The sequence below is a fragment of the Salvelinus alpinus genome, chromosome 37, assembly GCF_045679555.1.
Source record: "Salvelinus alpinus chromosome 37, SLU_Salpinus.1, whole genome shotgun sequence".
Lineage (NCBI taxonomy): Eukaryota > Metazoa > Chordata > Actinopteri > Salmoniformes > Salmonidae > Salvelinus > Salvelinus alpinus.
In genome coordinates this window covers 13556813-13572576 of record NC_092122.1, presented here as the reverse complement: position 1 = coordinate 13572576, position 15764 = coordinate 13556813, and the positions used below count along the sequence as shown (strand labels likewise).

Genomic DNA, 15764 nt, shown 5'->3' with positions numbered 1-15764 from the left:
ATGATTTTTAAGTAATTCATTTGCATTTTATTGAATGACATAAGTATTTGATCACCTACCAACCAGTAAGAATTCCGGCTCTCACAGACCTGTTAGTTTTTCTTTAAGAAGCCCTCCTGTTCTCCACTCATTACCTGTATTAACTGCACCTGTTTGAACTCGTTACCTGTATAAAAGACACCTGTCCACACACTCAATCAAACAGTCTCCAACCTCTCCACAATGGCCAAGACCAGAGAGCTGTGTAAGGACATCAGGGATAAAATTGTAGACCTGCACAAGGCTGGGATGGGCTACAGGACAATAGGCAAGCAGCTTGGTGAGAAGGCAACAACTGTTGGCGCAATTATTAGAAAATGGAAGAAGTTGAAGATGACAGTCAATCACCCTCGGTCTGGGGCTCCATGCAAGATCTCACCTCGTGGGGCATCAATGATCATGAGGAAGGTGAGGGATCAGCCCAGAACTACACGGCAGGACCTGGTCAATGACCTGAAGAGAGCTGGGACCACAGTCTCAAAGAAAACCATTAGTAACACACTACGCCGTCATGGATTAAAATCCTGCAGCGCATGCAAGGTCCCCCTGCTCAAGCCAGCGCATGTCCAGGCCCGTCTGAAGTTTGCCAATGACCATCTGGATGATCCAGAGGAGGAATGGGAGAAGGTCATGTGGTCTGATGAGACAAAAATAGAGCTTTTTGGTCTAAACTCCACTCGCCCTGTTTGGAGGAAGAAGAAGGATGAGTACAACCCCAAGAACACCATCCCAACCGTGAAGCATGGAGGTAGAAACAGCATTCTCTGGGGATGCTTTTCTGCAAAGGGGACAGGACGACTGCACCGTATTGAGGGGAGGATGGATGGGGCCATGTATCGCAAGATCTTGGCCAACAACCTCCTTCCCTCAGTAAGAGGATTGAAGATGGGTCGTGACTGGGTCTTCCAGCATGACAACGACCCGAAACATACAGCCAGGGCAACTAAGGAGTGGCTCCGTAAGAAGCATCTCAAGGTCCTGGAGTGGCCTAGCCAGTCTCCAGACCTGAACCCAATAGAAAATCTTTGGAGTGAGCTGATAGTCCATATTGCCCAGCGACAGCCCCGAAACCTAAAGGATCTGGAGAAGGTCTGTATGGAGGAGTGGGCCAAAAAACCCTGCTGCAGTGTGTGCAAACCTGGTCAAGAACTACAGGAAACGTATGATCTCTGTAATTGCAAACCAAGGTTTCTGTACCAAATATGAAGTTCTGCTTTTCTGATGTATCAAATACTTATGTCATGCAATAAAATGCAAATTAATTACTTAAAAATCATACAATGTGATTTTCTGGATTTTTGTTTTAGATTCCGTCTCTCACAGTTGAAGTGTACCTATGATAACAATTACAGACCTCTACATGCTTTGTAAGTAGTAAAACCTGCAAAATCGGCAGTGTATCAAATACTTGTTCTCCCCACTGTATATCACTTCAATGTGTCTTCTAGACCCTATTTCTAAACCAGTCTGGTGCATGGAATACCAATAACTATGCCAGAGGGGAGATCTGACAGTGAGACAGCTAGGCAAACCGGACACATTTCATAATAAGATTCTACCAAAAACATGAGACAACTAACAGTCAGTGTGTGCTTCAGCCTTTATTCAGAGTATTTACAGAAACGAGGAGAAAGAGAAGGGGGGGGGGGGGGGGGTTGGAGGAGTGGAGAGGTGAGGGTCGTGTTAAGGTCATCCGGCCTGCTTCTTCAGCGTGTGTCCGTAGAGTGTGTCTCCCACCAGCTCTCTCACGGCCTCCCTGTCCTCGGCGTCTGTCAGAGACACAAATGGTGGCTATGACCCTTGACCAGACAATGATCATATGACCTGTCTGTCCTCTGGCGGCATGGGTGCCTTCTGATTGAAAGGTTGCAGGTTCGAGTCCCTCTGAGGGAGCTGGGACTGCTCTGTATTAAACTGTCTTTAGTGGGGTTGAGTCAGAGTGGGTTTTGAAATGCAGATGAGAGCACTGCTTTAGATGAATAATAAATTACAGCTGAGCCAGTGGAGGAGCTCCCTGCTGCTCTGAGGAGCTATTCTACCAGCATTCACTTAAACTGGGGAGTTTAGAATGCATGACAATGGTTGCTTAGGGAAGGTAATGCAGAAAAAGTGTGACATCATCATGCAGAAGCAGGATTCCATGGATTACGGATGGGCCATTCATTTAGCAGGTCCCTTACCGAAAATGCATTAGGGCAGGATGTTAAATCAAGAGATGCAGACAGGTGATATGTAGTAGCTACATGTCCTCGCTTTCTTGTTGAGGGTCCAACTTTATAAGTTTTGTTCAAACCCATATTTTCATAGTAATGACATACTGCAGACAGGTACACAGGTTCACTTAACATAAACGTTTTAGTTTGCCACAGTAAAACACCTGAGAGTGGTGGTACAAAGTAAACTGTACCATCTGCATGGCAACGCCGCTGAGAAGACATTCAGATTATTAATTTACTGCTGAAATAAACACAAGCAGAGAGAGATAAAAGTCCCCATAGGTATAACAAATATGCCTCTCTCCTCACGGCGTCTTGCTTTTACCTGTACAGCAACAGCCATAATTATCCTGCATTGTCACATTGTGAAGCCAGAGAAAAGAAGCTTCTAGTTAAACATAAAACACACTGTAGATACATTTACTTTACTCTCTTCCTTGTTATTAAGCAATGACTCATATATAATATCTCAGTTCTGTCGACAGAGTCAGAGAAGGGGGATGTGTTTGGTTGTTATTTGTGATGGGTGAGTGAAGATGTCTACCATTGTGTGTGGAACTCAGACTTGGTGACAGGTGACAGCTACACACACACAGGCAGCGCTATCTATCAGCAATAAGCTGATGTCACACTGCTAGCTGGGTTTAGCCCCTCCCTCTCTCTCTCTCTCTGTCCCTACCCCCTCTCTCTCTGTCCCTACCCTCTCTCTCTCTCTGTCCCTACCCCCTCTCTCTCTCTGTCCCCCCCCCCCCCCTCTATCTCTGTTTCAACCCCCCCTCACTCTCTCTGTCCCTACCCCCTATCTCTGTCCCTACTCCCCCCTCTCTCCCTGTCCCTACCCCCCTCTCTCCCTGTCCCTACCCCCCTCCTCTCTCTGTCCCTACCCCCCTCTCTCTCTCTCCCTGTCCCTACCCCCCTCTCTCCCTGTCCCTACCCCCCTCTCTCCCTGTCCCTACACCCTCCTCAGCCCTCAGTCTCCATGACTACTATGTGTCTCATGATGAGTTAGGTAACAGTTCTCTGAAATCGCAGGAAGGAGCACCAACACGCCCAGGGGTTCAATTATTAACACGCTGCAGGAACAGGAAGCTACTAGGCTTAGCTGCTGTTAGGAAATCTGTTGTCAGCACATTCTTTTTTTTTTTATGAATAAGGCCTACATGAAATGGCTATCTGCAGACTATATAATCAAAAACAACAATAAAAACATTGAAAAAAAGAAGTGGAATGGTATCAAATACATCAAACTCATCAAACACATGGTTACAGGTGTTTGGTACCATTCCATTTGCTCCGTTCCAGCCATTATTATGAGCCGTTCTGCCCTCAGCAGCCTCCACTGGGTCAGGTAGCTGGACCATCTGTCACTCTGAGAGCACAGACAGACAGGGCCATGCAGAGCAGCAGAGTATAGTACAAACGAACAGTCACACAGTACGTGCATATGCAACACAAACATAAACAGACAGAAAGCTAGCTACTGTATAATGTAGTGCAGTCTATGTCATTCATTAATGGGGCAGACCAGGGACAGATGGAGATAGTGCCCACGGAGCAGAAAGATAAGCCTGAATAGAGCTTGGCAGCTTGTCGTCCTAAAAAACTGAAATGAGATACCTCTGGTTCGTTTCTATGGGGAAAATGAATGGGAAAGAATGGGGTTTTGGGATAAACGCCGAAAATAAGGTCTGAGGTTAACACAGGCTTAGGAGATCTTACAGGTTTTGTTCGATGAGATAATATCAGGGCGTTAACGTGACCTTTATGAATTATGAAGCCTTTTATGTGCTTTGTGATTTTTGGGTGACATAAATGCTTCAGAATTCACAAAAAATGATGTTAGCGGATAAAGATTATCTCATAGAACAAGATCCCCTAAGCCTGTGTTTACCACCAACCTTATTTTCGGCGCGTTTATCCAAAAACTCCATTAATTTACCCATAGGCTTTGCCCATGAACCATGGCAGCATGGTGCCTACAAAAAGACACCATTATGATTGCGTTTGTGTGTGTGTGTGCGTGTGATGTGTTTGTGAATCTGGGCAGTGTTTGACAGTGTTGCTAGCCTGCTGAGAGAGAATTCCCCTGGGATAGAGAGAGCGAAGAAGAGAGAGAGGCAGAGAGAGCGAGATGAAGAGAGAGCGGTCCCCTCTGCTCCATAGGAGTGAATGCGTGGATTCCAGCCTCTGCCTCTATAAATACTCCAGTCACGCATCAGAACAACAGAACCGTCTGCTGGCGGGGACAGGTTTTACATACATGTAGACGAGTTGAGGACACACACATTTAATCTGTTTCCCTTACTCTCAGTTAGATTACATGAATACAGAACAGTAGATGCACTGTTTATGTGTCAGGTAGCATTAGCTGAGTTAATGGGGAACTAAACAAAATGGTGGACAGGGAAACCCAGGAGCTTTCTACCTGGTGCTGTGGTCTAATTAAATTACATGCAAGATGTATTTCAAACTACTTAGTCCACCTGTCGGCTCTCTCTAGTAATGAGCCTGGGGATGAGGTTAGACCTAACAAAAAAATGTTCTAGATATGATTTGAATGAGAGTAGCGTTTAGGTTTATATTGTTGTTTAACTCCAACTCACCCACTCCCAGTTGCTCCAGCTGGGCCTTGAACTCTGGCCTCTCCTCCAGGACCCTAAGGAGATGGGTGGGCTCCATGCGCTCCAGCTCCACCCTCCAGTACACATAGATCTTGTGGTTGAAGCTGACGTACACCAGACAGGGGCTGTTCTTGCCATCCTTACAGTTGTACTGACCTGTTAAACACCAACATGTAAGGCTGGTTGGACAACCACAGGGAAGAACATATTCCACGACTAGAGGCCTGAGTTTTCCCTAATCACATGTTGTTCATGTTGAATATCAGGAAAAACTCCAGGCCCTAGTCATTACAGTAAAATATACATTGTGACAGTAGGAGATGCTTAGAAATAAGATTGTTCAAATTAAATAAATCAAATCAGATTTTATTTGTTACATGTGCCGAATACAACAGGTACAGACAGACCTTACCATGAAGTGCTTAAAAACAAGCACCAAATGACCAACAATGCATTTTTTTCCCCTTTAGTAAGTAAGAAAATATTTGCTCATCACTGTGGCCCGTGAACACTGGCTCGCAAGCGATGCCAACAGTGGTGAGGCTGAGCTAATGCACTCCAATGACCACAGAGACAAAGCATGGATGACCCCTGAGCATGTGTTGTTCACACTGACTCTGATAGCACTGTAGAATGCAGACAGTGTGCTTGAAGATTAAGTCCTGTCTGTAGCTTCAACATGCGTTCATCGTTACACATTCTAGATTTATTCCTTGTGGTATTATTATTATTTGTATTATTCTCTGCGCTGTTGGAACGCGCCCGTAAGTTAGCATTTTACTGTTACTCTACACCTGTTGTTTACAAAGCATGTGACAAATAACATTTGATTCTCTCTTGCCCATTTCTTTAATCCTGCTTATTAGATAACAATATGATCTCTCTCTGCTCTCAGAGAGCCACTGGGGCTCGTGCAAAGATTGGAGAAACAGCGTTTGACAGAGCCTGAGATAGAGGATGAAGCTTGTTTATGTGAGCCTGAAATCCAACACTGCCATCTAATGGTGACATCAGCTGGAAACATACTGAATTAATACTGTCTATATCAGGTATTCACAAATTTGGGTACCCAATGCCGTCGGGGGTACGCCAAATTAAAATGTGATTCACATTTAAAAATAATAATAATAATAATAATTGTATTTAAAAATCTAAAAAAACTCTTCCCATTTTCAAACAGTCCATTATATTTTCCAACAATGTTAATTATTTGACCAGGCTACCTGTATTTGACATTGTGTTGTTATCTCGCTGAACACTAGATGGTTTAATTGTATTTTTGGTAGTGAAACGAGGCTACTCAGGCGAGAAAAAGAACTCCCCCAAATGTATAGCCTCGTTTCACTACCAAAAATACAATTAAACCATCTAGTGTTCAGCGAAATAACAACACAACGTCAAATACAGGTAGCCTGGTCAAATAATTAACATCCAATCACATTAACCGTTACTCTCTTGCGGGAATTCCACTAACTGTCTGTAGGTACCTGGGAAAGCACCGAACAACAGACAGGGACGTTGGACCATCGAAGAGGCGCAAATATGATGAGAACTACATGGATTTGGGGCTCACTTATATTGGGAGTAGTGCCTTTCCTCAGTCACAGTGTGTTATATGTGCAAAAGTACTATCTCACAACTCAATGAAACCTTCACTCTTGCGCAGACATTTAGAAACAAAACATGCCAATTTTTTAAATAAGCCACAGGAGTTTTTTGAGCGAGAATTTAGAACCATTTCAAGTAGTAAGACTTGCATAAAAGCAACAGATACCATTAATTAGAAGGGGCTAGAAGCATCTTATATAGTGAGCTACCGAGTGGCTAGGACAGGCAAGCCCCATACTATTGTGGAGGACTTAATTCTTCCTGCTGCCGTGGATATGGCTGGAACAATGCTGGGGAAAAGGCAAAAAAATCTATACAGACAATGCCTTCATCAAACAGCACTGTTTCACGACGCATCAGTGACATGGCAGGAGATATTTTGAAACAATTACTGCTTCGCATACAAGCCAGTGAATTGTTACAGCTGGATGAGTCAACAGACGTGGCGGGCCTGGCACAGCTCCTGATATATGTCCGTTACATTTATGGGGGGTCAATTAAGGAAGACATACTCTTCTGCAAACCACTGGAAACCAGGACAACAAGACAGGATATTTTTAAATTACTGGACAGCTTTGTGACATCAAATGGACTTCGTTGGTCAATATGTGTTGGTATCTATACTGATGTCGCAAAAGCCATGACAGGGAGACATAGTGGAGTGGTAGCAGTTGCTCCCGACGCCACTTGGGTATACTGCAGCATCCACCAAGAGGCTCTTGCTGCCAAAGGAATGCCTAACAGTTTGAAAGACGTTTTGGACACTACAGTGAAAATGGTTAACTTTGTTAAAGCAAGGCCCCTGAACTCTCGTGTATTTTCTGCACTATGCAATGATATGGGCAGCGACCATGTAGCGCTTTTACAACATACAGAAGAAGTGCGCTGGTTATCAAGGGGCAAAATATTGACACGTTTTTTTAAATTGAGAGACGAGCTTAAAGTTCTCGTTACTGACCATCATTTTCACTTGTCTTACCGCTTGCATGATGACGAGTTTCTCACACGACTGGCCTATCTGGGTGATGTTTTTTCTCACCTGAATGATCTGAATCTTGGATTACAGGGACTCTCCGCAACTATATTCAATGTGCGGGACAAAATTGAGGCTATGATTAAGAAGTTGGAGCTCTTCCCTGTCTGTATTAACAAGGACAACACACAGGTCTTTCCATCATTGTATGATTTTTTGTGTGCAAATGAACCCAAGCTTACGGACAATGTCAAATGTGATATAGCAAAGTACCGGAGTGAGTTGGGTGCGCAATTTCGCAGGTACTTTCCCGAAACGGATGACACAAACAACTGGATTCATTATCCCTTTCATGCCCTGCCTCCAGCCCACTTACCAATATCTGAACAAGAGAGCCACATCGAAATAGCAACAAGCGGTTCTGTGAAAATTGAATTTAAATCAGAAGGCACTGCCAGATTTCTGGATTGGGCTGCGCTCAGAGTTTCTTGCCTTGGCAAATCGCGCTGTTAAGACACTGATGCCCTTTGCAACCACGTACCTATGTGAGAGTGGATTCTCAGCCCTCACTAGCATGAAATCTAAGCACAGACTGTGTGTGGGAAATGATTTAAGACTCTCTCCAATATGGTGGAAAAATTGCAAGATTATGTTATAATACATTTATTGTATCAAATGGTTTTTTTATGCAACAGAATAGAGTATTCTGTTAACTATTGTGTGTGTGTTCTACTGAGGATGGGCCTCTGGGAGATAACACTGACAGGAGATTTACCATGTCTTTTGGGTGATAAAACCTAAAGAGCATTCCAGAGCATGAGTTAATGAGTTAATGTTTCTGTTCTATACTGTACCAGGGAGAGAGGGCCAGACACTGGTCTCTATACAATGAAAACTGTTGACCCAGCAAATACTGTCTGCTATGTATTATAGGTATATTTCATACAAATCTTAACCTTGTGACCCATTCTATATATCTGTTGTTCGTCATGTAGGTTGAAAGGGGTGTATCTTGGCTATAAAAGACCCTTTGTCTCTGGGCTCTCAACGAATCATCTTAGCGTGATTCGTCGACCAGCCATCGCTATTGCAAAGCTCTAACTAATAAAGATTCAGTTAAAGTATAACTCCGACTTGTGTGATAAGTTTGTCTGTCCTCATTTGATAATACAGAAATTAACCACCACACCAATACAACCCAACATTGCAGAGTTATGTGCATCCTTTCAAGCACACCCTTCTCATGAACCTGTGGTGAGTTATTCACAATTTTCAATGAACAAATAAAGTTTTATATGTAAGATGGTTAAATAAAGAGCAAAATTATTGATTATTATTAAATTATTATTTGTGCCCTGGTCCTAAAAGAGCTCTTTGTCACTTCCCACAAGCTGGGTTGTGACAAAAACTCACACTCATTCTTATGTTTAATAAATGTATCATATAGTGTGTGCGTGGCAGGCTTACAATGATGGCAAAAAAACAACATTTGAGAATGCGCTGACCCTGGTGCTAGAGAAGGTACGCAGCTGGAGGTTGAATGTTTGAAGGGGTACGGGACTATAAAATGTTTGGGAACCACTGGTCTATATCATTTGCTTAGTCATCACGTAAATCAGGTATACATAGGTGAGGGATATGACTAGAGTCTCACCTGCACAGAAAGCATTGACGTTCTCGTCAAATTGGAACCGCACCACCATGCGGTTGTGGTCGATGATGTAGGTCTGACCATCCCAGGCACACGCCACCACCTCCTCTCTGCCGTCGCCCTGGAGACAAGAGGCACAGTCACAATGGCAAAAACCGCACAGGCACAAACAGTCAATAAAAAAAACGTAGATTGTTTTTAAAAACTCACTGTGACGTCCAGCTTCTGCAGAGAAAAGAGCTGGTGATCCACCTGCACTGACCATTTCAACTGCTCTGAACTGTCCATCAGTTTCAGTGTGCCTGGCACACAAAAACACACAATCACATTATTCACATACTAAAATGACCAACATTTTATGCTTAATATTGTTAATGGTATCAAGAGTATTGTTTATACTGCATATAATACGACAGTCTGAGAAAAAAATACAGAGAACTTAAACAACTCAAGACCTGCAGATCACTGGTTCTCACGAGGTTAAGGAAATCATTAAATGGAATGATTTATTTCTGTGGTTACAGCAGCACTCTGAGTGCTGGACACCAATTTTGCCCTATTTCCTTGCTTCGGGCTCAGGGATGGAGACATTTAGATGACTATGTTGAAGGTAACCTTTATTCAACACCATTTCTGTCCCTCAATCTCTCCTGAAAACACCAACAAGCTTTGAATCGAAATCAAAATACTTCATATTAAACTGCAACATTATCTTCATGCGTCACCTTTATTGTTTAAATAAAATGGCTGTAATATGATCTGGCTACATTTCACTATTCCCTCAGCAGAATTGCTCAAACGTTGATCCTAATTAGGGTACACAGGCATGTCAAGCCCTCTCTTGGTGCATCATTATTAGCCTATCTGTGACTGGACCAGACTCTCTAGTAAGATAATCCTATTGGTTCCCCTTTTCTTTAAATATTGATAGTCTCTCCAGGAGCTCACAGAGCCCTCAGCCTGCTCAACCACAACCAGTCTCTTCTGGTAACATTCACCCACAACACCTCCCTCCGTTCTACATGCCTTTCCTAGTTCTGAGTGACCTTGTTAGAAACTGTAATTGATGAGAGTAAGAAAGGTCTTCCTTTTCCCCTTGAGGGGGCAGCGGAGCAGGCTAGGCAGCTCTGTGAGCTGGCAGATATACTGCCTGTCAGAGATGTTCAGCAGGTTTCTATGAGGAGGATTAATATACAGGGTCATGTCTGTTGAGATAAACAGGTCAGTCAGGTATCTTCACAACCACAAGTCATATAAACCTTGGATCTGATTTTTTGTTGTTGCTGAGCCCACTGCAGTTATGATTTAGCTCATTATTTTAGAAGATAATTGACTGCCGTAATGTTAACACGTCCTGTCTGAACACATCCTCATTAGGATTCTGTTATGAGACGGACTGCGGACAAAAGTTCAGAGTGGTCAGTGGTGCGATTAGCGAATTGCGCAGCGTTGCTCTTCTGAACAACTTAATTAAGACACTTACCATCTAGAGTACAGAGGGCAAACAGGCCGCATTTAGAGGAGTCGCCTTTGGAGCCTCTGCTTATGCTCCCGATGAGATGAGTGGAGACGTTCTTGTTGTGGATCCGACCAGTGGTCAGATGCAGAATGACGTCTCTGGAGGGACCCTCGCTGTGACAGACACATTACAAACACAGGACGATACCAACATGAACTGGCACAGCCTATCTATCATTAGACAGCCAAAGCACTGCTACATGTCTACTACTGTGTACTGTATATGTATTAGGTGCTCTGCATGTCCAGTGGTATGTACCTGCCAGGAGTGGGTGGGGCCTCCTCCCCAGGCCCCGCCTCAGAGGAGCCCTGTTGTGTCCATGTGCACAGCAGGATGGCAAAGCCACAACCAGGCTGGGACACCATCAGTTCAGGAAGACCCTCTAGGTCTGGGTTTACTGACAGGCTGTCCACCTGTCACAGGAGGAAATAATGGATTAGAAATAGTAGAGTGTACACTTTACAGGATGTGAAGTCATCCAGTGTTATGTGGGGTTTATATGATGGGCCAGAGTTCAACTCGGGATAACCGGTCATACAACGAATCCTTAAGAACTAACCTGCTCCGGGGCAGGCTAACTCCATGTACCCTGAATAAAATGACTGAGCGGCGAGTTGAGGACCATTTAAATCAGATTCACTCCCTCTTGCAAAGGCTGCATCATCCCCTCCATTTAAGGAAGAAGACCGATTCAATATTTTATTAATCAAATGTTTTTTGTGTGTTACAAAATAGTCATGTTAAAGTATTAAAGTATATCACATTACACATTTAGTAATGATAGAATGCATTTTAAACTTCACGCAATGTAACACTTTTGTGTGACTTCATGATAACAAATATCAATAGGAGTGGAACTGTGCTCGTGCATTGATAAGCACACCAAAGACAGCCTTAACGATAAGTTAGAAAATAAAGACGGCACTTCTAAAATCCTTTATCACACCATAGCCTGCTGAATTTGCAAAATAACTTTTCCTTCATTTTTATTTCAGAACAAATGAAAATGTGGCACTGATTAATTCATGGGTGAATGTTTCAGCATTGTCTCAATGAAGAGCACAACTAGCCATGTGCGACATGAGCAGTTACAAGCCTGCTAGTTAGCAGCAGGCGGACAAGCAATATCCACCGCCGTAGAACGGACCAAGCCTGAGCTGGAACGTAAAGCTAGCTGAAGCTGGTAAGCTTTAGAAAACCCTGAGTAGATTGCTTCGTAGGATAGGACTTTTCAGTCTTTGATTGACATATTTCATGTTTGTGTATAGACCTACCTGTCCCTCCAGAAGCCACTTCTTCAGCAGGACCAGCTGTCCAGAGCTCAGGTCTGAAGAATCAGTAGGCTCCTCCCAGCGGAACGCTCTCACCACACGGTCTGTGTATCCCACTACAAGCTCACTGCGCCCATCCCCATCTGCAAAGCGTGTACACACACAAACACAGTTGAGAATAAAGCAGTCGAAAAACAGAAGCGGTCAATTGCATTGAGGGTGCCTACATCTAGGGCGAAATGGGTGCAGAACGAGAGGTTACCTATGTCACTAATAAGGATGACTTTGGTGTTGGCAGGAATGTGCTGAGAGAAGCAGGGTTTCTGGTCGTCAGAGAACAGCGCCTCCTGCTGGCTGGATGAATCTGACTTGGCTCCTGCCACTGCAGACAGGTCAAACAGGTGAAACCATCCCTCTGCACCCACAGCAACTACAAAGTTCTGATGGATGAATGAAGGCAGTGAATAGTTAGGTGATAGCACACACTGGATGCAAGGGGAAAATGACACACAAATATTCCTCATCTGACTGGAGGACTATGCACAGTTTCTGCACACCCACCCTTCCTTTGTTGCATATGTCTCCAACACCAACACAGGTGAGCTAAAAAATAAACCAAAAAGATAACTCATTAAATATTTGTCTAAATCTGCTAAAATAACAATATAAATCAGATGTGCAGACAGCGGTGTTCAAATGTCCTCTTTCATGCCACTACAGTTGTACTTAAATGTGCTGACATTTGAACTCAGAGAAGTGATCAAATGCCCTCTAAGCAGCCGCTTACCATGCCCACACATGTTCTAGTGATCCAAGGCTTGGAGTCATCCTTCTTGTACACATGCAGCTTTCCACTGGTGTCACCCACAATAAGTTCATTCAGCTGTTAAAAAAGAATAACAGTTCATGTCAAAGTTCTGGGGTCAAGGCCCTGGGTACAGTCACAGCCAGGACATTTTGTTTCCATAGATATAAGACATGTTGTCATAAATATGTTGGAAGGTCAAGGAACGTGATAGGAGTACTGTTATGGCATCTACTATTTCACTCTTGACCCTCTTATCGTGACTGGAGGGAATGAGTCAGAGACCCTCTAAAGCAGGAGTTGCTATTTACAGTACAGGGACTAGAAAGGCACAGCTGGACAATGAATGGGCAAGTGGAGAGTGGGCAGAGCAGTCTATGACTTCTGAAAAATGATTTATGTTGCCACGTAGGTGGGGAAAATAACTGACAAAAAAACGAGTTGATACATGTCATTGGTAGGCCTATAATATGTATAACTGGCCCTAAGAGGTGGATACACTAACGCCGTGAGCAATGAGACTACACACATTTATTTTCAACGATTGCCAATGTCCTAAAACATGGACACAAGGAAAGATCCCTGAATAATTGTCTCGCTGCTGATACTTTACCAAGTCATTGTCCGCATCCCCAAGACAAATTGCATGAGGGAAAAGGGTTCCGGGGAAATCAAAACTAACACGCTGAACATAGCTCAAGGACCGCATATCACCAGATAACAGTTTGACAGCTGAGCTGGACACTGACAGCTGCAATTTGCACCATCCAAATGCAAATTAGAGAAACATCAAGTAGTTAGCTGTGTTAAAGCGTATATTTAAGCGTTGCTTCTGCTTTTAAACTTGGCGTGATAACTATTATCAACCATAACCACTAAAAATAACAGAAAGCTGTACTGAAGTTATACGCTCTTCCTTAAACAAAGCGCACGTCATAAAAACAGTACGGAAACATACTCCAGACAAGCTTCATGCGTTTTGTAATTTGCGATTCGTATGGTCACGCGGCGATATTTATTGTAATCCTACAGATATCGTTAGTTATTGATAAATAAAGACAAATTAAACAGCCAACGAAAATATATTATATTGTAACATAATCCCTGCATTTGTGTTTATGCACAAATACTGAATCCCACCTAGCTGATTATTCAATTGTTCATAATATAGCCTAGTAATTCCAGAATATTCTATGAGTGTAAATGATAAATTATAATGTCAGTAAGCTAAAAGAATAACGTGGTAGACTGCTGTGGGCATTAAATCAAAAAGGTTTAAAAACTCAGTACAACTGCCATCAAGTTTACAGGAACTTGAAAGGCATTTGGGTGATGCACTGTCAATCCTCTAGAGGGTGCTGCAGTACAAGACAAAATATTTTCCAACTATCTCACCTCATGCATACTGTTTAGGGACCCAAGGCCCTTCTGACCCATATGACCCTTTGAGTGAGGAACCCAAGCCACCGTTGGTTTGCCTATATATCAGGCCTACATGTTTGAAAGGCCTACATTTGTTGGTATATTCTCAGAAGTGCGGAATAATTTCAGTGCACATAACAGCCTGTGGATATTTACTGCAGCAGAGCCACTGTTTTCAGTGGTCTCCAGTGGTGTAAAGTACTTAAGTAAGTAGTTTTTTTGGGTATCTGTACTTTATTTTACTATTTATATGTTTGACCACTTGTACTTTTATTTCACAACGTTCCTTAAGAAAATAGTGTACGTTTTACTCCATACATCTTCCTTGACACCCAAAAGTACTCGTTACATTTTGAATATTTAGCAGGACAGGAAAATAGTCAAATTCACACACTTATCAACTGAACATCCCTGTTCATCCCCACTGCCTCTGATCTGGCGGACTCACTAAACACACATGTTTTGTTTGTAAATTATGTCTGAAGGTTGGAGTGTGCCTGTGGCGTTCCATAAATAAATAAAAACAAGAAAATGGTGCCATCTGGCTTGCTTAATATAATGAATTTGAAATTATTTTTACTTTTACTTTTGATACCTAAGTATATTTTAAACCAAATACTTTTACTCAAGTAGAATTTTACTGGGTGACTTTTACTTAAGTCATATTCTATTAAGGTATCTTTGCTTTTTCTCAAGTATGACAGTTGGGTACTTTTTCCACCACTGGTGATCTCTCGCTCTCTGTGTGTGTGTGTGTGTGTGTGTGTGTGTGTGTGTGTGTGTGTGTGTGTGTGTGTGTGTGTGTGTGTGTGTGTGTGTGTGTGTGTGTGTGTGTGTGTGTGTGTGTGTGTGTGTGTGTGTGTGTGTGTGTGTGTGTGTGTGTGTGTGTGTGTGTGTGTGTGTGTGTGTGTGTGTGTGTGTGTGTGTGTGTGTGTGTGCAAAGACCAGAACAGGTAGTCACAACCCATTTAACAGCTGCACATCACTGGCCACAGACAGGACTGGATGATTGTCCACATCGACTGTAGGGAATTTCAGATAAATATTCAGTTCAGCATCTCTTCAATAGGCTAACTGCTGAGAGAAGTTGATTCAGATTACTCAGATGCCTTGTGATGGCATGGTTCATTACCATTCACTCCAGATGTTCTTGACAGGTCTCATTAATTAATCAAATGCATAGCACAGCACTTTTCTTTTACTCAATAAGTTAAACAAAAGCATCAGATAGATGTTTAAAGTAGCCTAATTTTAAACGTCCCAAACTTTCAAAATAAAAGTCCACTATACTGTCATGTACGCTAGCTAGACAACACTGTGCACTTCAAATGTCTTATTTCAGATATGGTCTTTCATCTAAAAACTCTAGTTTAGCACAATTGAATAGTTAATGCAGCTATAGGCTATGCCCTTCAAACTTTTTTATTTAGACCTATTCATTTATTGAAATTGTTAGTTAAGATAAATCAGAATTTTGATAACCGTGATCATTGAGTTTGTATCTTTCAAAATGCATTCAGTAGGGGCTTTTCACGTTATTATAAGACTGATCTGTTGTAATACACCTGCAGAAATGATACAAAGAGTCAGTGCCATTGGCGACCCCAAACGACCACATTATTTAAAAAAATAAACACCA

At 42.7% G+C, this 15764-nt stretch overlaps 1 protein-coding gene across 1 annotated transcript; it reads right to left on the bottom strand.

Annotated features, from left to right (window-relative positions):
* Positions 1–1621: 1621 nt before the first annotated feature.
* itfg2 (integrin alpha FG-GAP repeat containing 2) lies at positions 1622–13657 on the bottom strand. Its single transcript, XM_071386313.1, has 11 exons — positions 13317–13657; positions 12686–12781; positions 12460–12501; positions 12161–12338; positions 11902–12041; positions 10886–11040; positions 10592–10740; positions 9319–9410; positions 9112–9229; positions 4859–5032; positions 1622–1808 (listed from the first exon to the last, which is right to left on the bottom strand). The coding sequence occupies exons 1-11, from the start codon at positions 13410–13412 to the stop codon at positions 1729–1731; spliced, it is 1320 nt and encodes a 439-aa protein (XP_071242414.1). The 5' UTR covers positions 13413–13657; the 3' UTR covers positions 1622–1728.
* Positions 13658–15764: the final 2107 nt, after the last annotated feature.